This window comes from Mus caroli, unplaced genomic scaffold (genome assembly GCF_978045245.1).
Source record: "Mus caroli unplaced genomic scaffold, Mus_caroli_1 scaffold_5, whole genome shotgun sequence".
NCBI lineage: Eukaryota > Metazoa > Chordata > Mammalia > Rodentia > Muridae > Mus > Mus caroli.
The window spans coordinates 76,876,011-76,886,176 of record NW_028227260.1 but is presented as its reverse complement, the minus strand read 5'-3'; the positions used below and the strand labels follow the sequence as shown (position 1 = coordinate 76,886,176).

General features: G+C 47.3%; 1 protein-coding gene across 1 annotated transcript; it reads right to left on the bottom strand.

Annotated features, from left to right (window-relative positions):
• Positions 1 to 638: 638 nt before the first annotated feature.
• Positions 639 to 1,674, bottom strand: LOC110288134 (melanoma-associated antigen B4-like). The gene has a single exon (XM_021154573.2). The coding sequence runs from the start codon at positions 1,629 to 1,631 to the stop codon at positions 639 to 641; it is 993 nt and encodes a 330-aa protein (XP_021010232.2). The 5' UTR covers positions 1,632 to 1,674.
• Positions 1,675 to 10,166: the final 8,492 nt, after the last annotated feature.

Below are 10,166 nucleotides of genomic sequence, written 5' to 3'. Positions count from 1 at the left end.
TCTCTATGCCATTTATAGCTTACACGGTATGTTACCCTCTTTCTTATATATTGTGGCTGCTAGACACTGATAACTCATTGTCAGTGCCTATACTAAATCCATTTCATACTAGATCCTGTGCTACTGGAGAAACTTCCAGATAACCAATGTTTAATTAATGATTGAAGAAAATATTAAAGGCAAAGTCATCAAATCCAACTTTATTTCACTTAGCATTATACAAAAAAAGAAAAAAGTATACAGCAATCACACTAATAAAATTTTCAAAACTAACAATATAAGCTTTCCCACTTCACTGTTGTTTCACCACTGTATGATATCACATTGCCATGACAATCCCTTCTCCAATGCAATGTTACATAATGTTTTAGTAAAAACAAAATAATGTGTTCCAGTTTGTTGCAAATAACAAAACAAGTCCAAATCTGAAAAGTGACAGTTACCTCTTTATGCAGTTAACAGAAAGCATGGCACAAAGCACTGTTTAGTTAAACAAACATTTGAAAAGTAACAAAAATAACCTCCATTCTACTAATGTATAACAGGCCAAGAATGGATACATGTTGGTTCTGGTATGCTATGAACTCTCTACTGTTTAGGAGCCTGACTGTTTTTCAAACACAACAGAACAGACTCAACTACATGTTAGAGGACATTTGGGATGGGGCCTTGGAATGAACACCCTTGCCTTGAACTCTCCTTCTTGGTACCCCTCCTGCCTGATCTCTAAGAGCCAACTGGTAGAGATTAGGGAAGGCACTAGGGACTGTGCCATTGACTTTAGCTAAAACTTCCAGGACTTTCATCTTGGTTGTTTCAGCATGGGCTCTGGGTCCCCACAGGAACTCATAGCTTGGGGGATCACTGCCAGGTACCTGGCGGTACTCCAGGTAATTTTCCTGTACTACATCTCTTATAAACTCCTCAGGCTCGCCAAAGATCAAGTGCTTCTTCCCAGCATATACCCCCACTCCATGCAGAAATTGCCAGACCTCTTGCTCAGTGGCACGGTTACCCTTCATGAAGATCACACCTAGGACAGACATTAGGAGACCTGTCCTAGGCAACCCCCAGTTACTACTCAAACTTCCTTCAGTGGAAAGACCCAGTTTGCCCACCAGCAAATACGAATGAGTGCTGGGATCTATTTCCTTCAACTCAAGACCAAAGACTAATTCTAGGCGTGCAGAAGTTCTCCTGAGGATCTCAGGGAATTGCTCCTTATACTTCTTGTTAACTACTGCCAGCATTTCACTCCTTGTAACTGCTTCTTTCATCTTAAACTTATCTAACAGGAATTCTATCAGCACACTAACCTTCCTCATGATAGGATCTTTCAGTGTGTGCTGAATGGAAGTCCCTGCCTTAGTGTCATCTGAACTTTTTGTATCAGGCAGGAGAGCAGCATTCCTACCACCACTACCAGAGCCTGTGCAGGATACACCTGCACCAAAAGATCCAGGGGTTTTCAAACCCTGAGGAGCAGAACCACCAGGGAAGCTGGACCCAGCACTCTGGTCAACAGGCGAAGATCCTGCTTCCTCTGCAGTGGGCTGAACTACTGGAACCTCCCTGCGTGACTGCTGTCTTTTTGCACGGGAGCGGCTCTTACTCTTTTGACCCCTAGGCATGTTGACTGTGCTCAGGGATGAAGTAGAAGAGCTAACAGGCAGGAATCTGCAAGGATAAGAATGACAACCTGTAAGTACTGCTGTACTACCAGGTAGAGAATACCTTGGACTTAATGGAGACCTGGTTTTTGCAGCTTTCCAGGAGAACATCTTTCTAGGAACATACCAGGACTTCTGAACTCGTTGATCAAGCTCTTTTCTGCAAACCCTGTGGAGGAAATTAAAACTTGTTACGCCACTGCATAAAAGTCTAGTTTCAGACTTCCAAAAGTGGGTTAGATCTTTCACTAGCTTCACTTGGAGGGGCTAAGCAGACAGAAAAACGTAGGCCTGCACACAAGGGCAGAGACCTGTATCCACATAAACCACCTTAAACTTGCAATGCAGGAGTAAAGGCCTGTGGAGAAAGATCTACTTAAGCTCCATGCAGGGGCAGAAACCTGTGCCCATGCAAAGCAACTTAGGGTGCAGGACACAGACAGAGGTCTGTAGAGGGATCCACTTGAGACTGCTAAACACAAGTGGAGGCATATGCAGACAGACCCAATAAGGCCCCCATACAGTGGCCAAAACCTGGGCAGATAGACTTAGGTTTCCATACAAGTGTGGCAACCTTTAGAGACAGACCAACTAAGGCCAACATACAGGGATGTAGACCTGTGTACTGACAAACACAATTATCCTGGTAGAAAGGGGAAGAGGCCTATGCATATATTAAGGCTATCATACAGAGACAGAGGCCAGTAGAGACAGACCTACAAAAGCCGCCACGCAGGGAAAGAGATCTGTGCCTGTACAAACCCACATAGAGCTCCACACAGACAGTGGAGAGAACACTGCAGATGGACCCACATACAGCACCACACAGGGACAAAGGCTTGTGCCCTGACAAACCCAATTAGTCTGATAGAAAGGGGAGGAGGACTGTAGAGACAGGATAACTGAGAGCAACATACAGGTGAAGACACCTTAGAGACAGATCACTAAAGCCACCAAACGGGGCGGGGAGGGGGGTGAGGAGACTTGTGCCCTAACAAAAGCAAATAGCCTGCTAGAAAGGAACAGGGCAGATGTACCCACTAAGGCCACCATACAGGGGCAGAGACTTGTACTCTGACAAACCCAATTATCCCTCTCAAAAGGGACAGAGTCCTGTACATATAGACCCACCAAGGCCACCATACAGAAGCAGAGACTTAAGCAAATACACACAAACAATTGGGTCACTATAAAATGATGGGTGTCTGTGCAGGTGGACCCACCAAGGATACTGTATAGGGGTAGAGGCTTATGCTCTAACAAAACCAGTTAGCCCTTAAAAAGGGGCAGAGTTCTGTGCAGACAAACCCATTAATGCCACCATACATGGGGTGGAAACTTGTGCCCATACAACCCAGTTAGGCTTCCACACAAGGGCAGGGATTATAGAAACCAACCCACTAAGGCCACCAAACAGGGGCAGTAACTTATGCTTTGAAAAACTCAATTAGCCCTTTCAAAAGGTACAGAGTCCTGTGCAGAGACCCACCAAGGCATCCAATCAAGGGCAGAGACCTATGTATTCAATGAATAGGCAGTCAGACGTGGGGGTAGGGGAAGCCTGGGCAGAAAGACCTATTAAGGGCACCATGCAAGGCAGAAACTTTTGCCCCAACAACCCAGTTAAGCCTCCAGAGAGGGGAAGGGCCTCTAAAGACAGACCCACAAAGACCACCTTAAAGGGGCCAAGAGTCCTGTGAATATAGACCTACCAATGCCACCATGCAGACTTGGAGACCTATGCCTGTACAAATCATATTAGGCTACTTTAGGAGCTTATGGATAAGGTCTTTGTGGATAGACCCATTAAGGCCACCATCTGAGGGTGGAGACTTTTACCCATAAAACCTAGACTTACCTACTGGGACAGGGCTAATAAAGAGAAATTCACTAAGGATACCACCCATGGGTGGAGACTTGTATTCCCACAAACCATATTAGCCCACTTGAAAGGGGCAGAGTCCTGTAAATATAGACCCAGAAAAGGCACCATGTAAGGGCAGGGAATTATGGCTATACAGACAAGATTAGGCCACTTAAGGAGCTGGTGCGCAAGCCCTATGCAGACTGACCCACTAAGGCCACCTTACTTGGGTGGAGACTTTGCCCATACAAGAGAGTTCAGCTTGTGGACAAGGGCAGAACCTGTAGAGACAGATAAACTAAAGTCACCATACATGGAGACATATACATCATAGTTAGGCTTTCAGGAAATAGGCAGGGCCTGTTGAGACAGTCCCACTAAAGTCCCACTGATGCCACTTCAGAAGCTTATAGGCAAGGGGTCTATTGGTAGACCCACTAAGGCATGCTCAGAGAATGTTGCCCATCCAATATAGTTAGTCTTCTGGACAGTGATGGAGCCAAAAGGGACAGAAATACTTAGGTGTACATCCAGGCATGGAGCTTTGAGCTCTCAAAAAAAACTATCAGCCCTGACAAAAGGGACATAAACCTATGAAAATAGAACCACCATCACCACCATGTAATGGTGGGGGACCTAATTCTGTACAGATAAGATTAGAAAGATTAGGCTACTTCAAGTGCTGGTGCACAAGACCTTTGTGGATAGACCCACTAAGGCCACGGTACATGGGCGAAGACTTTTGCCCATACTTCATGGTTAGACTTCCGAACAAGGGCAGAGCCTGTTGAGGCATATCCACTAAGGCCACTGTACATAGGTGGAGACTTTTGAACACACAAAAGAGTTAGACATCCAGAAAGTTGCGAAGCCAAGAGAGACAGACCCACTAAGGCTACCATACAGGGGAGGAGCCTGGTCCTCTCACAAACTCTATTAGGCCCCTCAAAAAGGTCAGAGTCCTGTCTATAAGGACTCACCACAGCAACCATGTAAGGGTGGGAACCTATGCCTCTACAGACAATATTAGTCAACATCGATTGCTGGTGGGCAAGGACTATGTAGATAGACCCACTAGGCCACCATACTTGGGCGGAGACTTTGCCCATACAACAGAGTTAGGCTTCCGGAAAGGGACGGAGCCTGTACAGGCCGACCCACTAAAGCCCCAGTCAGGTGTGGAACCTTGTGCTCTCACATACCTTTTTAGCACACTCGAAATGGGGAGTTTCCCTTAAATAAAATCCATCCAAATCTACTATACAGGGTATTAACATTTGCCCTTACAAACCTAGTATGTCCAGTTCAGGAGCTTGTAAGGAAGGCGTCTGTTGCTAGACACACTAAGGCCACCGTACATGGGCGGAGTCATCTGCCTATACATCATAGTTAGACTTCCGGACAAGGGCGGAGCCTGTTGAAACATAGACACAAAGGCCACCGTACATGGGCGGAGACTTTTGAACACACAACACAGAGAGACTCCCGAAAAAGGGCAGAGCCTGTAGAGACAGACCCACTAAGTCTTCCATACAGGGGAGGAGTCTGGTGCTCTCACAAATCCTATTAGCCCCATCGAAAAGGTCAGAGTCCTATCTATTTGGACCCCACACAGCCCCCATGTAAGTGTGGGGAACTATGCTTGTACAGACAATATTAGTCCACATCAATTGCTGATGTGCAAGGCCTATGCAGATAGACCCACTAGGCCACCATACTTGGGCGTAGACTTTGCCCATACAACAGAGTTAGGCTTCCGGAAAGGGACAGAGCCTGTACAGGCCGACGCACTAAAGCCCCAGTCAGGTGTGGAACCTTGTGCTCTCACACACCTTTTTAGCACACTCGAAACGGGGAGATTCCAGTAATTAAAATCCATCCAAATCTACTATACAGGGGTGTTAACATTTGCCCTTACAAACCTAATATGTCCACTTCAGGAGCTTGTAAGGAAGGTGTCTGTTGGTAGACTCACTAAGGCCTCCATACATGGGAGGAGTCTTCTGCCTATACATCATAGTTAGACTTCCGGACAAGGGCGGAGCCTGTTGAAACAGCCACTAAGGCCACCGTACATGGGCGGAGTCTTCTGCCTATACATCATAGTTAGACTTCCGGACAAGGGCGGAGCCTGTTGAAACATAGACACAAAGGCCACCATACATGGGTAGAGTGTTCTGCCTATACACATCATAGTTAGACTTCCAGAAAAGCACAGAGCCTGTTGAAACATAGCCACTAAGGACACCATACATGGACGGAGACTTTTGTACACACAACACAGTTAGACTTCTGAAAAAGGGCGGCCTGTAAACACAGGGGAGGAGCCTGGTGCTCTCACAAACCCCATTAGCCCCCTCGCAATGGTCAGAGTCTTGCCTATTTGGACGAACACAGCCACTATGTAAGGGTGGGGAACTATGCCTGTACAGACAATATTAGTCCACATCAATTGCTGATGGGCAAGGCCTATGTAGATAGACCCACTAGGCCACCATACTTGGGCGGAGACTTTGCCCATACAACAGAGTTAGGCTTCCGGAAAGGGACGGAGCCTGTACAGGCCGACCCACTAAAGCCCCAGTCAGGTGTGGAACCTTGTGCTCTCACATACCTTTTTAGCACACTCGAAACGGGGAGATTCCAATGAATAAAATCCAACCAAATCTACTATTCAGGGGTGCTAACATTTGCCCTTACAAACCGAATGTGTCCATTTCAGGAGCTTGTAAGGAAGGTGTCTGTTGGTAGACCCACTAAGGCCGCCTTACATGGGCAGAGTCTTTTGCCTATACATCATAGTTAGACTTCTGGACAAGGGCGGAGCCTTTTCAAACATAGCCACTAAGGCCACCATACATGGGTAGAGTGTTCTGCCTATACATCATAGTTAGACTTCCAGAAAAGCACAGAGCCTGTTGAAACATAACCACTAAGGCCAACATACATGGACAGAGACTTTTGTACACACAACACAGTTAGACTTCCGAAAAAGGGCAGAGCCTATAGACGCAGGGGAGGAGCCTGGTGCTCTCACAAACCCTATTAGCCCCCTCGCAATGGTCAGAGTCCTGTCTATTTGGACGAACACATCCACTATGTAAGGGTGGGGAATTATGCCTGTACAGACAATATTAGTCCACATCAATTGCTGATGTGCAAGGCCTATGTAGATAGACCCACTAGGCCACCATACTTGGGCGGAGACTTTGCCCATACAACAGAGTTAGGCTTCCGGAAGGGGATGGAGCCTGTACAGGCCGACCCACTAAAGCCCCAGTCAGGTGTGGAACCTTGTGCTCTCACATACCTTTTTAGCACACTCGAAACGGGGAGTTTCCCTTAAATAAAATCCATCCAAATCTACTATACAGGGTGTTAACATTTGCCCTTACAAACCTAGTATGTCCAGTTCAGGAGCTTGTAAGGAAGGCATCTGTTGCTAGACACACTAAGGCCACCGTACATGGGCGGAGTCATCTGCCTATACATCATAGTTAGACTTCCGGACAAGGGCGGAGCCTGTTGAAACATAGACACAAAGGCCACCGTACATGGGCGGAGACTTTTGAACACACAACACAGAGAGACTCCCGAAAAAGGGCAGAGCCTGTAGAGACAGACCCACTAAGTCTTCCATACAGGGGAGGAGTCTGGTGCTCTCACAAACCCTATTAGCCCCATCGAAAAGGTCAGAGTCCTATCTATTTGGACGCCACACAGCCCCCATGTAAGTGTGGGGAACTATGCTTGTACAGACAATATTAGTCCACATCAATTGCTGATGTGCAAGGCCTATGCAGATAGACCCACTAGGCCACCATACTTGGGCGGAGACTTTGCCCATACAACAGAGTTAGGCTTCCTGAAAGGTACAGAGCCTGTACAGGCCGACCCACTAAAGCCCCAGTCAGGTGTGGAACCTTGTGCTCTCACACACCTTTTTAGCACACTCGAAACGGGGAGATTCCAGTAATTAAAATCCATCCAAATCTACTATACAGGGGTGTTAACATTTGCCCTTACAAACCTAATATGTCCACTTCAGGAGCTTGTAAGGAAGGTGTCTGTTGGTAGACTCACTAAGGCCTCCATATATGGGAGGAGTCTTCTGCCTATACATCATAGTTAGACTTCCTGACAAGGGCGGAGCCTTTTGAATCATAGCCACTAAGGCCACCATACATGGGTAGAGTGTTCTGCCTATACACATCATAGTTAGACTTCCAGAAAAGCACAGAGCCTGTTGAAACATAGCCACTAAGGCCACCATACATGGACGGAGACTTTTGTACACACAACACAGTTAGACTTCTGAAAAAGGGCGGCCTGTAAACACAGGGAAGGAGCCTGGTGCTCTCACAAACCCTATTAGCCCCCTCGCAATGGTCAGAGTCCTGCCTATTTGGACGAACACAGCCACTATGTAAGGGTGGGGAACTATGCCTGTACAGACAATATTAGTCCACATCAATTGCTGATGGGCAAGGCCTATGTAGATAGACCCACTAGGCCACCATACTTGGGCGGAGACTTTGCCCATACAACAGAGTTAGGCTTCCGGAAAGGGACGGAGCCTGTACAGGCCGACCCACTAAAGCCCCAGTCAGGTGTGGAACCTTGTGCTCTCACATACCTTTTTAGCACACTCGAAACGGGGAGATTCCAATGAATAAAATCCAACCAAATCTACTATTCAGGGGTGCTAACATTTGCCCTTACAAACCGAATGTGTCCATTTCAGGAGCTTGTAAGGAAGGTGTCTGTTGGTAGACCCACTAAGGCCACCTTACATGGGCAGAGTCTTTTGCCTATACATCATAGTTAGACTTCTGGACAAGGGCGGAGCCTTTTCAAACATAGCCACTAAGGTCACCATACATGGGTAGAGTGTTCTGCCTATACATCATAGTTAGACTTCCAGAAAAGCACAGAGCCTGTTGAAACATAGCCACTAAGGCCACCATACATGGACAGAGACTTTTGTACACACAACACAGTTAGACTTCCGAAAAAGGGCGGAGCCTGTAGACGCAGGGGAGGAGCCTGGTGCTCTCACAAACCCTATTAGCCCCCTCGCAATGGTCAGAGTCCTGCCTATTTGGACGAACACAGCCACTATGTAAGGGTGGGGAACTATGCCTGTACAGACAATATTAGTCCACATCAATTGCTGATGGGCAAGGCCTATGTAGATAGACCCACTAGGCCACCATACTTGGGCGGAGACTTTGCCCATACAACAGAGTTAGGCTTCCAGAAAGGGACGGAGCCTGTACAGGCCGACCCACTAAAGCCCCAGTCAGGTGTGGAACCTTGTGCTCTCACATACCTTTTTAGCACACTCGAAACGGGGAGATTCCAATGAATAAAATCCAACCAAATCTACTATTCAGGGGTGCTAACATTTGCCCTTACAAACCGAATGTGTCCATTTCAGGAGCTTGTAAGGAAGGTGTCTGTTGGTAGACCCACTAAGGCCGCCTTACATGGGCAGAGTCTTTTGCCTATACATCATAGTTAGACTTCTGGACAAGGGCGGAGCCTTTTCAAACATAGCCACTAAGGCCACCATACATGGGTAGAGTGTTCTGCCTATACATCATAGTTAGACTTCCAGAAAAGCACAGAGCCTGTTGAAACATAGCGACTAAAGCCACCATACATGGACAGAGACTTTTGTACACACAACACAGTTAGACTTCCGAAAAAGGGCGGAGCCTGTAGACGCAGGGGAGGAGCCTGGTGCTCTCACAAACCCTATTAGCCCCCTTGCAATGGTCAGAGTCCTGTCTATTTGGACGAACACATCCACTATGTAAGGGTGGGGAATTATGCCTGTACAGACAATATTAGTCCACATCAATTGCTGATGTGCAAGGCCTATGTAGATAGACCCACTAGGCCACCATACTTGGGCCGAGACTTTGCCCATACAACAGAGTTAGGCTTCCGGAAGGGGATGGAGCCTGTACAGGCCGACCCACTAAAGCCCCAGTCAGGTGTGGAACCTTGTGCTCTCACATACCTTTTTAGCACACTCGAAACGGGGAGTTTCCCTTAAATAAAATCCATCCAAATCTACTATACAGGGTGTTAACATTTGCCCTTACAAACCTAGTATGTCCAGTTCAGGAGCTTGTAAGGAAGGCGTCTGTTGCTAGACACACTAAGGCCACCGTACATGGGCGGAGTCATCTGCCTATACATCATAGTTAGACTTCCGGACAAGGGCGGAGCCTGTTGAAACATAGACACAAAGGCCACCTTACATGGGCGGAGACTTTTGAACACACAACACAGAGAGACTCCCGAAAAAGGGGAGAGCCTGTAGAGACAGACCCACTAAGTCTTCCATACAGGGGAGGAGTCTGGTGCTCTCACAAACCCTATTAGCCCCATCGAAAAGGTCAGAGTCCTATCTATTTGGACGCCACACAGCCCCCATGTAAGTGTGGGGAACTATGCTTGTACAGACAATATTAGTCCACATCAATTGCTGATGTGCAAGGCCTATGCAGATAGACCCACTAGGCCACCATACTTGGGAGGAGACATTGCCCATACAACAGAGTTAGGCTTCCGGAAAGGGACAGAGCCTGTACAGGCCGACCCACTAAAGCCCCAGTCAG